The 14,689-nt window shown below is 43.8% G+C and overlaps 1 protein-coding gene across 1 annotated transcript; it reads left to right on the top strand.

Moving 5' to 3' along the window:
* The first annotated feature begins 11,712 nt into the window (after window positions 1-11,712).
* Window positions 11,713-13,805, top strand: LOC124661521 (transcription factor LATE FLOWERING-like). Its single transcript, XM_047199385.1, has 2 exons — window positions 11,713-12,158; window positions 12,364-13,805. Exon 2 carries the CDS (start codon window positions 12,376-12,378, stop codon window positions 13,618-13,620), a length of 1,245 nt encoding a protein of 414 aa, XP_047055341.1. The 5' UTR covers window positions 11,713-12,158; window positions 12,364-12,375; the 3' UTR covers window positions 13,621-13,805.
* The last annotated feature ends 884 nt before the right edge of the window (window positions 13,806-14,689 follow it).

The following is a 14,689-nucleotide window of genomic DNA, read 5'->3' as shown; positions in this document are numbered from 1 at the left end:
TCAATCCGCGAGATCGGGCCACACACGGGGTCTTAGACCTCATCAACAAGTATATGAGTGTTACCTTCTGAAGAGGGAAAAGGTCCCATGAAGTCAAATCCCCAACAATCGAATGGTTCAATAACAAGAGTATAATTCATAGGCATTTCATTGCGTCTGGAGATATTACCAACCCTTTGACATTCATCACAAGATAAAATAAACTTCCTTGCATCTTTGAAGAGAGTTGGCCAATAAAAACCCGATTGTAGAACCTTTTGTGCGGTTCTATCTCCGGCGTGATGTCCTCCATAAGCACTACCATGACATTTACTCAATATCTCTTGTTGTTCATATTCGGGAACACATCTTCGCAGAATACCATCCACTCCTTCTTTTTATAAGTGTGGGTCATCCCAAAAATAATGCCTCAAGTCATAAAAGAATTTCCTCCTTTGCTGAGCTGAAAAGGTTGGAGGCAAGTACTTGGAAACAATAAAGTTAGCATAATCAGCATACCAAGGACTGTCTCGCGAGCTCACCTTTATTACAGCCAATTGCTCATTTGGAAAACTATCATTAACAGGAACAGGATCATAAGCAATATTTTCCAATCTAGACAAATTATCAGCGACAGGATTATCAGCACCTTTCCTATCTACAATATGTAAATCAAATTCTTGCAAAAGAAGTACCCATCTAATAAGCCTCGGCTTAGCATCTTTCTTTGTCATAAGGTATCTAATTGCAGCATGATCAGTATGAATCGTAATTTGAATCAACAATATAAGATCTAAACTTATCACAAGCAAAGACTACAGCTAACAATTCTTTTTCAGTAGTAGCATAATTTCTTTGAGCAGCATCAAGAGTTTTACTAGCATAATGAATAACATTCAGTTTTTTATCTACTCGCTGTCCAAGAACAGCGCCTACAGCAAAATCACTAGCATCACACATAATTTCAAATGGTAAGTTCCAATCAGGAGGTTCAACTATAGGGGCAGTTGTTAAGGCTTTCTTTAGAGTTTCAAAAGCTTCCTTACAATCATCATAAAAAACAAAAGGTACATCTTTTTGAAGAAGATTAGTAAGAGGCTTTGAAATCTTGGAGAAATCTTTAATAAACCTCCTATAAAACCCAGCATGACCAAGAACACTACGAATACCTTTAACATCCCTAGGATAGGGCATCTTCTCAATGGCTTCAACTTTAGCTATATCAACTTCAATACCTCTCTCGGAAATTTTATGTCCCAATACAATTCCTTAATTAACCATAAAGTGGCATTTCTCCCAATTAAGAACAAGGTTAGTTTCTTCACATCTCTGCAAAACTTTATCAAGGTTCCGCAAGCAATTATCAAAAGAATTTCCATAGACGGAAAAATCGTCCATGAATACCTCTACAATACTCTCACAAAAGCCATGAAAAATAGCAGACATGCATCTTTGAAAGGTAGCAGGAGCATTACATAAACCAAAAGGCATACGCCTATAAGCATAAGTTCCATAGGGACAAGTGAAAGTGGTTTTCTCTTGATCTTTAGTTTTAAGAGCAATTTGTGAAAACCCGGAATAACCATCAAGAAAGCAAAAATGAGTATTTTTAGATAACCTTTCTAACATTTGATCAATAAAAGGCAAAGGGTAATGATCTTTCTTAGTAACCTTATTAACTTTTCGATAATCAATGCACATTCTATACCCTACAACTACTCTTTGAGGTATAAGCTCATCATTATCATTAGGCACAACGAGTCATTCCTCCTTTCTTAGGAACACAATGCACAGGACTAACCCATCTACTATCAGCAATAGGATATATAATACCAGCTTCAAGGAGTCTTAATACCTCATTTCTTACCACATCCTTCATCTTAGGAATTAGGCGACGCTAAGGTTCAACAACAGGCTTCGCATCGTCTTCCATATTAATGGCGTGTTGGCAAATAGAGGGAGAAATCCCCTTCAAGTCACCAAGAGTGTAGCCAATAGCACCACGGTGTTTCTTCAGTATTTCCAATAACCTTTCTTCTTCAAACTCTGAAAGCTTAGAACTAATAATAACAGGATATATTTTCTTATCATCAATATGAGCATATTTAAGATTATCGGGCAATGGTTTTAAATCAAAGACAGGATCTTCCTTTGGTGGTGGTGTTGTACCCGGATCTTCCACCGGTAAATCATGCTTAAGAATAGGTTGACGAAGGAAAATTTCATCAAGCTCATCTCTTTCTTCCCTAAAAACTTCACTCTCACTATTCTCCAAATGTTGCTGCAAAGGATTACTAGGAGCAAGAGCAATAGATGCACACTTGTTCAACCTTAAAATCACTATTAGGCGAATCAATTTTATAAGGAGTTTTGGTAAATTTAGAGAAGTTAAACTCATAAGATTCACCGAGAAAATTTAGTCAAAATTTTCTCTTTCTTGCAATCTATAATAGCTCCACAAGTATTTAGAAAAGGTCTACCAAAAATGATAGGACAATATTTACTAGCAGCAGAACCAAGTACCAAAAAGTCAGCAGGATATTTAATCTTACCACATAGAACTTCCACATCTCGAACAATACCAATTGGAGAGATAGTTTCTCTATTAGCCAACCGAATAACCACATCAATATCTTCAAGTTCACAAGAACCAATTTCGTGCATAATCTTCGTGTAAAGCTCATAAGGAATAGCACTAATACTTGCACCAATATCACATAAACCATAATAACAAAGATCACCAATTCTAACAGATAGCATAGGAACACTAGCTTTCCTGGACTTATTAGGATGCGAAACAATATTAGAAGCATCTTCACAGAAAATAATATGACCATCTTCTACATTTTCAGTCACAAGATCTTTAACAATTGCAACAGCAGGTTCAACTTTTATTTGTTCTTCAGGTTCTATAGGTTTCTTTTCACTTTTATGAACCGCACTATTTATAACAGAGTACTCCTTCATTTTAGCAGGGAAAGGAGTTTTTTCAATATAACCTTCAGGAATAACATGATCAACAGTTTCAATTACAACACATTTATTTATAGATGAATCAATTTTATCTTTGTACGGTTCATGATACTTATCAAAGTTCTTCTTAGGCAATTCATAATGAGAAGCAAAAGCTTTATAAAGATTTGCAGCAACTTGAGAATCAAGACCATAAGTAGCACTCATATTACGAAATTTATCAGTATCCATAAAAGCTTCAATGCATTTATAATCATAATTTATACCTGATTCTCCATCCTTGTCGTTCTCCCATCCTTCAGTATTTTCTTGGATCCGATTAAGACGGTTCCTTTTAAACTCTTCCTTGTTGCGTGTAAATGATCCAGAACAAGAAGTATCCAGCAAGGTCTTGTCTTGAAAAGAAAGTCTTGCATAGAAATTATCAATAATAATATTACCAGGAAGCTCATGAATGGGGCATTTGAGCATTAAAGACTTCAATCTCCCCACGCTTGGGCAATACTTTCTCCTTCATGAGGCCAAAAATTATATATGCGATTCCGATCTTTATGAATCTCACTTGGAGGATAGAACTTAGAATAAAACCGGGGCACAATATCATTCCATTCAAGAGAATCCCCATTATCCAGTAATTTATACCAATGCGCCGCTTTACCAGACAGCGATACAGAGAATAGTTTCTTCCTCACTTCATCCATAGCAATACCTGCACACTTGAATAAACCGCATAATTCATGTAAGAACAAGTAAATGATCTCCAGGGTGGACAGTTCCATCCCCTGTATAACGGTTATCCACTACACGTTCAATAATTTTCATAGGTATTTTGTATGGTATTTCTTCCTTACCTGGCGCCTCATCCACTACCTTTGCAGTAGTAGTAGATTTCCCAAATAAACACTCAAGAGAAGATCTCTCCATACTGAATTATAGCTGCAGGCAGAAATAAAATCAGCACAAACAGTAGAAATTTCCCTTACCAATTCCACTTACCAATAGCGCTTCACTCCCCGGCAACGGCGCCAGAAAATAGTCTTGATGACCCACAAGTATAGGGGGTGTATCGTAGTATCTTCGATAAGCAAGAATGTCGATCCCAATGAGGAGCAGAAGGTGTTGACAAGCAGTTTCGGTGAAGGATTCACTGTAAATGCTCACAGACAAGTATTCAGGGGGTTTTGATGTAACAGATGAATAAAGTACGAGTAAGTAAAGTGCGAGAGTAATAATTGCAGCGAGTGGCCCAATCCTTTTTAGCACAAAGGACAAGCCGCTTTGTTTACTTATAATGACCAAACGTTCTCGAGGACACACGGGATTTTAGTCTAGTGCTTTCGCTACATACGGCTAATTAATCTTCATTATTTTGATAAGTGTTGTGTGGGTGAACCTATGCTAATGTACCGCCCTTCCTAGGACTAATACATACTTGTGATTATACCCCTTGCAAGCATCCGCAACTACAAGAAAGTAATTAAGATAAATCTAACCACAACCTTAAACTCCGAGATCCTGCTATCCCTCCTGCATCGATATACCAACGGGGGCTCAGGTTTCTGTCACTCCGGCAACCCCGCAATTGGCAAACGAGTACAAGATGCATTCCCCTAGACCCATAAAGGTGAAGTGTCGTGTAGTCGACGTTCACACGACACCACAAGAAGAATAACACCACAACTTAAATATCATAACATTGAATATTACTCAACCATACTTCACTACTAACATTTAGACTTCACCCATGTCCTCAAGAACTAAACGAACTACTCACGAGACATCATATGGAACATGATCAGAGGTGATATGATGATGAATAACAATCTGAACATAAACCTTGGTTCAACGGTTTCACTCAATAGCATCAATAACAAGTAGAAATCAACACCGGGAGAGTTTCCCCTATCAAACAATCAAGATCAAACCCAAATTGTTACAGCGGTGACGAGGTGCAGCGGTGGAGACGGCGGTGATGATGATGAAGATGATGGTGATGGTGATGGAGATGATGTCCAGCTCGATGACGGTGACGATGGCGTCGATTTCCCCTCCGGGAGGGAATTTCCCCGGCGGATCTCAGCCTGCCGGAGAGCTCTTTCTCTCTGGTGTTCTCCGCCCCGCGAGGCGGCCGTGACTCTTCGCGACGTACCCCTGGAGCTTAGGTTTTCGGGACAAAGGCGTACGCGAAGAAAAGGAGGCGAGAGGGGCTGTGGGCCCCCTCCTCACGGGCGGCGCGGCCGGGCCTTGGGCCGCGCCGGCCTATGAGGTGGGCCCACCTCGGGTCCCCTCGGCTCCCCTTCCGGCTCCCTTCGTCTTCTGGAAAAATAGGATTTTTCATATAATTTCCGTCAACTGTTGATCTTCCGAAATATTGCATTCTGACGGTGCTTTTTCCAGCAGAATACTGGCTCCGGTGAGCGATCCTCCAATAATCATGAAACATGCAAAATAGATGAAATAACATAAGTATTATCTCCAAATATGAAATATATCAATGAATAACAGCAAATCATGATATAAAATAGTGATGCAAATTGGACGTATCATGCTCTCACCCATTCGAAGATACTCGTCGAATATATCGGCAACCATTCCATATGATAGCATGTGAATAGCTACGGAACATTTTTGGTACGAGGTGAAACCTAGCGCACCTGTTGTATCGGGCCTGCATTGAAGTAGGGTCGTAGTCTCTGCCGCCCCATAGAATGACCATGAACAGGTCCCTTGACATCCTGTACCGGCGTCAGAACATGTTTTTCTAGGAACACCGGATTGTTGCGGTGGAAGTAGTCCTTGTGGAGTCGGAGGTGCCCTTCCACTCTGTTGCGCGACAGGTTTTTTGAGCGGACCTTCACATAGCCCCGGTACACCGGCATCTGGCTAGCATTGTGCTCGTGGAGGATGGAGGCTGCGACAGTAGCCATGGTCTGCATCATTTGATCGGACTCTTCATCAGAAGAGGAGTCAATGACCTCATCGCGGAACTTGTCCAACATCTTGCACAAGACCATCTGCGTGGGTAGCAACTGCGGACCAATGGTTGCCCACAATAGCGCCCAAAAATGAGTAAGAAATCTACCGGTGCAATTGAGTGAACAGGGTCGTGGGCGGCAAGGCCGGGCGGCGCAACCGGTAGATGTTTGGCCCCCAAACACTTGACAAGTGCACCCTAGAACCTACCCCGACTCAGATCATGTTCTTTGGCGCGGTGTGGCCCGAGCAGACGACGTGTACTATGGCGGTGCGGCGGAGCGGCGGAGGCGGGGTGGTGGCGTCGCACAGATGAAAATGAAGCAAATCCGCACGGTCGATTTCACTGTCCCTGACATGCGAGACCAGATAAGAAAAGGAGGACGCTCGACACGATGGCGCAGCATCCGCGGAGACGCAAACGTGCCGCATATTTGGGCCGCGTTTGCGTCTCCACGAACGGCTCGGTCACTATGCCTCGCCCCGCGGGAGTATGGTGCAGGCACATTTTTCGACCACGCGAACGCAAACGGTCGGTCAACGACTGTTTGTATCGTCCCGTCCCTTATAAAAACTACCGTAGAAATTGTAGACTTGCAAGAACGACAAGAGAGGGTAGCTAGGGCTCATCTTTCCTCACTAACAGTACCTATGTGCTATTGCTTGTTCTCCTAGATAATCTCTCTTAAGAATTTTATAAGGGATAGGGACAATGATACTATATTCCGATGCAACAAGGTACGGAGTACTTAGGAGCTACTAGGAGTCAAATTCCGTTCTTTTGTAGTCTTGTCTCCAACTTCCAATTTTATTTTGAGTACAACCCCACATTTTAGAGCAGTACACCACGATCTTTACACTTGTCAGATCATATATAATTTGTGATGTCGAGTCATGCATGTTAGACGATGTAGTCTAAGCTAGACCCAGGTCGAGCAAATTTTTTTTTAAATAAAGTACCCTTTATCAAAAACAGTTTATCTTTTTTGAACAAGCAAGCGGGAGCAAACACCGAATCATCCCAAACTAGTACAGAGCAGTATGAAGGCCACATCCTAAAGCACATGGTTCCAACATCAGCAAAGGTGGAAAATAAAAATGTATGGGCGATATCAATGACCCATGTACATAATCGTTGTGTATTAGTGTCAGCTAACCAATATCGATCTATGAAAGAACAAGAAAAAAATAAACTGAAACACACACTAAGCAAGCCGTTGGCACCACCATAACATCATCGTCATCACCTCTCAACATGTTAGCAACTCCGTCCGTGCAAGAACTAGCAAGCAATGCAAAAAAAAATCCCACAATAAAGTCACCATGCATGCGTCATCCAAAAAATGCCATAAACATGAAACCTGACGATGAAATGCAGCTCCGCGCTCGTAGAATAGAAGGACTCACCACTCACCATTGTTAGCATTGCGACAGAAGCACCCCTCAAGGAGATGCAAATGCGCCACATAACAACCAAACTAATGGTCTTCGGACAATGTTCGCCAACTTGCAAAAGGAGGGGCTCCTCTATGATGCCTCCAATGAAGGGAGCTACACATATAGCGGCGCCATCAATTGATCCGGATGGATTAGAGGTTTCCCATTACGGTAAAAGCTCTTGTTTTGCCTTGCAATCTTTCTTATGATATCACAAATGATTGCAATTGATTGCAATGAGGTACTTTGGTGGCTAAATTACGAAACCTAGACCGAGAATGGCTCTCCACCACAAGTGGACGAGGGCGGTGATAGTAGTGCCATAGGCGGGAGAAGGTGACAAGAGAGTTATGCAGGAAACAAACCAAATCCATGTTCCAAATATTCTATCTTGTTGAGTTCAATCTGCCATTTATCGTCACAATAAGGTCGGCCAGGAAGGGGGATATAAAACTCAATTATTCTATAAGGAACAAGTCTATCGAAGAAAAATGATCTAGTTTTGGATGCTAACATTAGCTGAGATATGTACACATTCAATTCTGTGAACTTATCCACATTATTGTGGGAGCATTTGTACTTGGGTCAATGTTCATATGACGGGGGACCGCTTCCCGTGGATCGTATGAGATTATGAGGCCTGTTTGCATGCTGCAAGTTGACACTGGTCCATCCATGTATGATCGATCCGTTGAAGGGGACGTGGATGGATCGCTGTCGAGTTGGTAAGAAAAATCAAGCAGCTAAATTAACAGCTAAAGAGGCCCCGTGTCGAGCTACCGAAGAGCCACGTCAAATGATTATTATGTATACAGTTCACCATTAAAATATGCAGATATGGATAGACTATATAGGGTGACTTTAATTAAGTTTAACGGCAACTGCACCTAGTCCTTGGCTTGGCACCTTGCTGCACACATGCGCACTCACACACATGTTTGTCTGTTTTATAACTGTTCTTGATTTTATCTGGCGTCCCACTGCACAAGTCTCCACGTACAGGCTTCGGTATATACATACAAAACGCGGCAGAGGTTTGTTTCTCTAGTACATATGCGGCTACAAATCTCACTCTTGCAAGTTTCTGCTTGGTTTACTGCTCTGCCATCTCTAGGAAAATGACAGCAGCTAGAGGATGGAAGATTGTCACGTCCTACATGGAATTCTGGATGGACGATTAGGTGTCTTGTTGCTTGCTTGCCACACTGTTCAGGACATTCCAAACCAGCAGCTGCCTCTTCCTCTGTTGTTGCTTTCCTGTTATCTCACTCGATCAATCAGTGGAAAGCAATGATGTGCACACAAGGTTGTCCTCTCCTCCTTGTCTAATACCACTCCATTAGCCATTTCTTTAATTAATTTACTATAATAATGAATCACACGTGAGGTACATATATATATGGTAGTCAAGAGGATGATCATCTTAGGCAAATCTAGATTTAGCTAGTCCTCATCGTGCATTCATTCGCCTTGTACATAGATTATTAGTGGAGGCTCGAATATATATTCAAAGGAAAAAATATATGAGAGTTCTTGCTAGAGTATAGTGGAGGCAATTATCTGGTCCAAACTAGCAATAATAAAGCTAGCTAGCAAACGAGATTCGATCATGGCTAATGGCTTCTAGCTTGGTGTGTTTCCTTTTCAAAGAATCATCTCCTAGATTTCCATCCACTCATTTTTTTGATTTGGCATTCAGGATAAAACTTCACTAGACAATGATAGATTACGAGATGAAGATGCTTCCAGATGCGGAAAATATGCATTAATTCCCAACATTACTTGAGGCCTCACCCTTTAAGTTGCAAATCTATCTACATTTTAGTTTATATTGCACCTTACAAGTATGAACCGTTTGAAAACAACTTCAAAATATCAATTAAAATTTGGATTAAAGTTTTGAATACGTGGAAACAAGTTATTAATTATGTTGGACAAATGACACACTTATCTTCAATTTGGAACAATACTTCACATTAGCTTATAGTTTTTGCTAGTAAGGAAAATCAAGTGGAAGTTTCCAGAATTGCGGGTTTCTTGAACCACACTAATCAAGTTCACAACATCCAGGTGAGTAAGGGCTTGAGCCTAGCGCCTTGGCGGGCATTTTTCTTCTTATCGTTATAAAATTTTAGAAATCAATTATAAACTTTTGTTTGTACTTGTGGGTTATTAGTGTACCTTTGGTGTCTTTTGGGGCTAAGTTAGCTTTTTTTCCCTTGTGGTTTCATGCGGTTATGTTACGATCGCATTATCCCTATGTTGCAGCCAGGTGATCGTGAACTTTGACTCCATGGAGGAGATCGAGACGATGTTGTTGTGTGAGCAAAATAGGGCCGCACATTTATAGCTAGCTTAGCAAGGCAAACATTTACGATTGTTTGGTATGATGAACCACCAATTCTCTTAATTCAGATGATGTTAGATGATCCTAAAAAAACTTTTGCTAACTAGTAGAGCCTTACTAATATTAAAAAAAAAAATAGGTCAAGTCTGGACCGCACCAGCGAGAAAGCAAGGAGTTCTTAGGGGTTATATTTCTCTTGCCCTTGAGAGGTTCTAGCGATTTTAGCGTTGTGACATATGTATATCCCAATTGCCATTCATAATTAAACTTTTAAGAGGAAAACAATTTGAAATTTTCTAAATTGTGTCATTATCAATTTAAAAGGAGCATGAAAACGATTGACAATGTTACCCACTTTTCCAGACAAATAAAAATCGTGTATACAATAATGAAATAAATAACCGAGACACAGCGGGCCGATTGCTCAAAAACGGATTTTCTCCACACTCCACAGTAGTAACTCCTGTAGCGAAATGACATCATGGAAAGCTCTCGATGATGCGTGTGGCCAGCGCCACCCCTGACATTTGCACAAAGCCAGCGCGCGTCTAGTCACTAGCTTAGCTATATAGCATATCGCTACGGGCGATCTGAGCCGTCAGTGTCTCCCGCACATCTGTTCTGCACCGCTCATATTTACGGTCGCTGGTGACTGCGTACGATTGTACTCACGCTGAGCTCTCTGCCCAGCGGGCAGCTAGCTACCCTGATAGGAGCCATATATAGCTCCAGTTTTGACAGCGTACTGTTTCACTATCACATCCTCCGCTCCAAGAGCTGCATCATGCATGCCTACCTAACTAGCAAATCCTACATATACACTCCACATACACTAGGCTGCAGTTAGAATACATGAATGCATGCATGAAAGTGCCCAAAGTTAAAGCTGCCAGTAAAAGTGAAAATCTTTTTGCACTTGTGACAGTTGCTACAGCAAGGTCATTTTTAGGCTGGCTATAAGTAATGCATGCACTACACGCACGCATGTATGCACACATGCATGTTTGGAGCAAACTTCAATAGTAGATCCAAATGCTGGTTATATGTAGCTCTATAGCCAACATGTATAATACTTCCTCCATCCCATGAAACATGTCCAAGGTTTATTAAAATTTGGACGTATCTAGACACTAAATATTTAGTAATAGTTACATCCAAATTTTAACAAACCTTCGACATGTTTGGTGTGACGGAGGGAGTAGTTAGCTACAAAAATGAACTATTTTATTAATATGTGGTCCATCTGATACTCTTGCAAAGTGCTTAATTAGAAGCACGTGTTGCAGCCTGCATCTACTCTTGCATGACAGCCCACTTCTATCTCACTTGTTTTCGATAATGGGCAATATATTATTCTCACTTGTTAAATTGAACAAAAATGTAATATTCTAACTCTCACCATTTGCTTACATCACCCTGTTGTACTTGCTGTTATGTGTAGACGACAAGGGGCAGTGGTGGTCATGAGCTCAAAGCCAACCCTGTCTTTGATCTCCTCTATCTTTCTTACACTTGATCATAATCAAATCATAGCACCCCAGATGGAGCGAGCTAAGTAACTGGTGACAGCCTTTTTTAGTTTCTCTCCCTCCTCTGATGTGAAATAAAGTATCTCCGTAAATTATAAAGATGTCAATTAAAGAAATCCAAAGAAATCTGTCACCCTACACGATAGGATTGGAACACAAACACACACAATAACACAAAAGTACTACACATAATAAATATACCGGTACTACTTGTATAATTGAGCCCTGCCCCAGGCTATAGATCGAGCCCTAAGCTAGGCATGAGAGAGACCAGTACCCCTATTCTCTGGTAAGTAAAAGCCCTAGACATGTTAGCAAGCTTATCTTTCAGAACCCACACAATCAAGAGCATTAACTAGATAGGCATACCAAAGTGAGTGATAATAGCAGGTAGCTAGGCTGTGCCGTGGCTATAGATAGATAGATAGATGTGTGCATCACTTCACTATGCTGCACAGAAGAGTAGTGTGTCAAGTGTGAGGACCATGGATGTAGTGTGTACTGCTAGTTACAAGTATACAAGTGCAGTATGTACACCACCATCGTAGAGATAGAGTAGATGCAACCAGGCCAGATTATCTATCTATCCGAGCTGAGTCCGTTGTTTGGCTTTGCCTCTTTATAAGAGCCAGCCTGCTCGCTTTCCCCTCCGGCCTGCAGCCTTTTGCTAGAGAGAGGGAGAGCACACTGCGCGCAGGGCCCTAAAAGTAGCTTCAACACTGCTGCAGGCTTCTTGTCTTATTGCGCCATTAGCATCTTCCTCCTCTCTCCTTGCTCCTACCTCGAGTGTTTAATGCGCGAATGCTCCTTCTGTTGCTGCTGCATACCACATATCGTCTCTCACTAGCTAGCATACCATCGCCAACACCAGCACGGAGTGTGCGCTCTACCTCAGCTAGCTTACTTGCGTCTCATTAAGGGTACGATCGCTGATCCATCCATCGATTCACATGTATCGATTTCTCTGCGCACTTGCATGTTTTTCCCTCGATTAAATCTTTCATCTTCCGTTTGTCTTCTTGCAATATGCATGTGCTTCGATCTTCATCAGATTGGCGTATATATCCAGCTGCTAGCTTCGATGTATAGCTAATCCATCCACGTACTTTGATTATTTCCTCTTAGGTGCCGGGCGTGATGGATCATGGCTTCTGCAACGACATGATCTTAAGCGAGAGCGCGTGGAACGGCGGCGACACTGCTGCTGCGGCAGGTGATGTCGTTAACGTCGTCGACGGGAGCGGCATGACGGTGCTGGAGAGGCTGGTGCTGGACGAGGCACTCGCGGCGGCCATCATGGAGCTGCAGGGCATCCAGGTGCCGTGCGGAGGCGGCAAGGCGGTGGCCGGAGGCGTCGAGCCGGCCACCCTCGCGTACAGCTCGATGGGCCCCGCCACGCCTGCCTACGCGGACGTTGACGGGGCTGTCGCGCAGCGACAGCAGCATCACCATCGCCATCAGGGCGCGATGGTGATGCCTCCGGACTACGACCTCGTACCAGCAGCACGAGCTGTCACGTTGGCTACTGTACCTGCAGCACCTTCCTTCACTGACCGTGGCGGCGTCGTCGTCGACTACGGCAACAACGACGACGCAGCGGATGCGCCGACCGCGGCCACGACGAAAAGCCAGTGGGAGGAAGGCAACGGCAGTGGTGTCAGAAGACAGCAGCGTCGGTCGAGCAGAAAGCGGAGAGCCGCCGAGCCGCCATGCACGGCCGCGGACGTGCACGCGGCCCAGGAGATGGAGAACCCTCTGTGCAGCCTCCTCGCGTCAGGCAACACGGGAAATGGCGGCGGTATCCAGATCGCGTTCAGCACCGCCGCGCCGTCCGCCAAGCGCACGAAGCCGTCCCTGAGCAGCACCTCGTCGAGCATCAGCTTCGACGGCAGGAGCGGCTGCGACGACGTCCCCGGCCGGTACGAGCCGGACACGGAGGCGCTGGCGCAGGTGAAGGAGATGATCTACCGCGCGGCGGCGATGCGGCCCGTGAGCCTCGGAGACGCGGAGGAGGACGCCGGAGAGCGGCCGAGCAGGCGCAACGTGCGCATCTCCTCCGACCCGCAGACGGTGGCGGCGCGGCAGCGCCGGGAGCGAATCAGCGAGCGGCTGCGCGTGCTGCAGAAGCTGGTCCCGGGGGGCGCCAAGATGGACACGGCATCCATGCTGGACGAGGCCGCCAACTACCTCCGCTTCCTCAAGTCCCAGATCAGGGAACTGCAAACCCTAGACCGCCGGAACTACGGGGCTAATGCCATGGTGAACATGGCGCCGCTGAGCTACAACAACATGATGCCTGCCTTCTCCTTCCCGGCTGCAGCCGAAAACCTAGGAGGAGGAGGAGGGGGAGAGGAGGGGTTCATGAGCAGCCGATTTAGATAGATTAATCAATAATTCGAGACATGCACGTACGCAAGTATTTTCATGTGCTTTGTCCAATGTAAGAGAGACCATATGCATGAATCACATGATAGATCGATCGATCCATCATCATTAGCTACTGATTAGGGATGATCGATCGTATCGACCGATGGAATTAATCATGATGTCGTCGTCTTAAACCTTTTTTCTTCGTCTCCTGTTTGATCATGCCATGCATTCTGATGAGTGTACGTGCTTTCGGAAATTAGTCGATGACACGCTTTAGCAGAGCACAAGCTAGAAAAGGAGGGCTTGGAAAGTTTGCTCCTTTTTTTTCTTTTAGATCATCAACTTAATAAGTCGTCGTCGTCTCCATCTTTTCATGTGGCAAGCATGTACATGCGTGAAAGCAAAGCTTTTTCCAGCGAGCGTGTGTATGCTTTCTGAGTTCCGATCCATATGGCCATGGAGTACAAGCAGAGCTCGAAACATCATCATGGCAACTTTCTAGGGCATAATTAACCTCTTTGAAAGAGAAAAGGTCTTTTCTTTGTGCATGCAAAAACCCTATCAAAAAGGGATCCATGGATCGATCGATCGAAAGAAGGAAAAGATGGCGAAAATCATAGCTTCATCATTGCCTACTTTCTGGTCGTCGTCTTTGCTAGGGAAGCAAAGCAAAGCGGAGGAAAGAAAAGCATGCATGCAATTGTTAATAAACTAGTATTGTGGAGTATGATCGAGGAGAGGTCTGCCATGGCAATGGCAATGTCGATGCCGATGGTTCGTGCAGTGTGCATGCGGGGAGAGTTTTGAGCCCACTCGGCCGGGTCAGGTTTCAGGGTTTGGGCTGGGTGAGCTTTTTAGACGGCCGGGTGCAGGCACTCGCTGCATCAAAAGGCATGCGTCTAAAAGGAATCATTCCCTTTCCCTTTTCATTCAAAAAATTACACGCCTTTTCCTCCTCGAGCTGCGTGCGAAAATTCTCGATGAGATGCTGGCATTGCCTCTGAATCTTGATGAGATTTCTTCCCCATGTTTTACTTCTGTATACTCCAAGAGTGCAGGTCTCATCTACTCACATACAACA

Source organism: Lolium rigidum, chromosome 6 (assembly GCF_022539505.1).
Source record: "Lolium rigidum isolate FL_2022 chromosome 6, APGP_CSIRO_Lrig_0.1, whole genome shotgun sequence".
Lineage (NCBI taxonomy): Eukaryota > Viridiplantae > Streptophyta > Magnoliopsida > Poales > Poaceae > Lolium > Lolium rigidum.
This window is presented reverse-complemented; position numbering and strand designations above follow the sequence as displayed.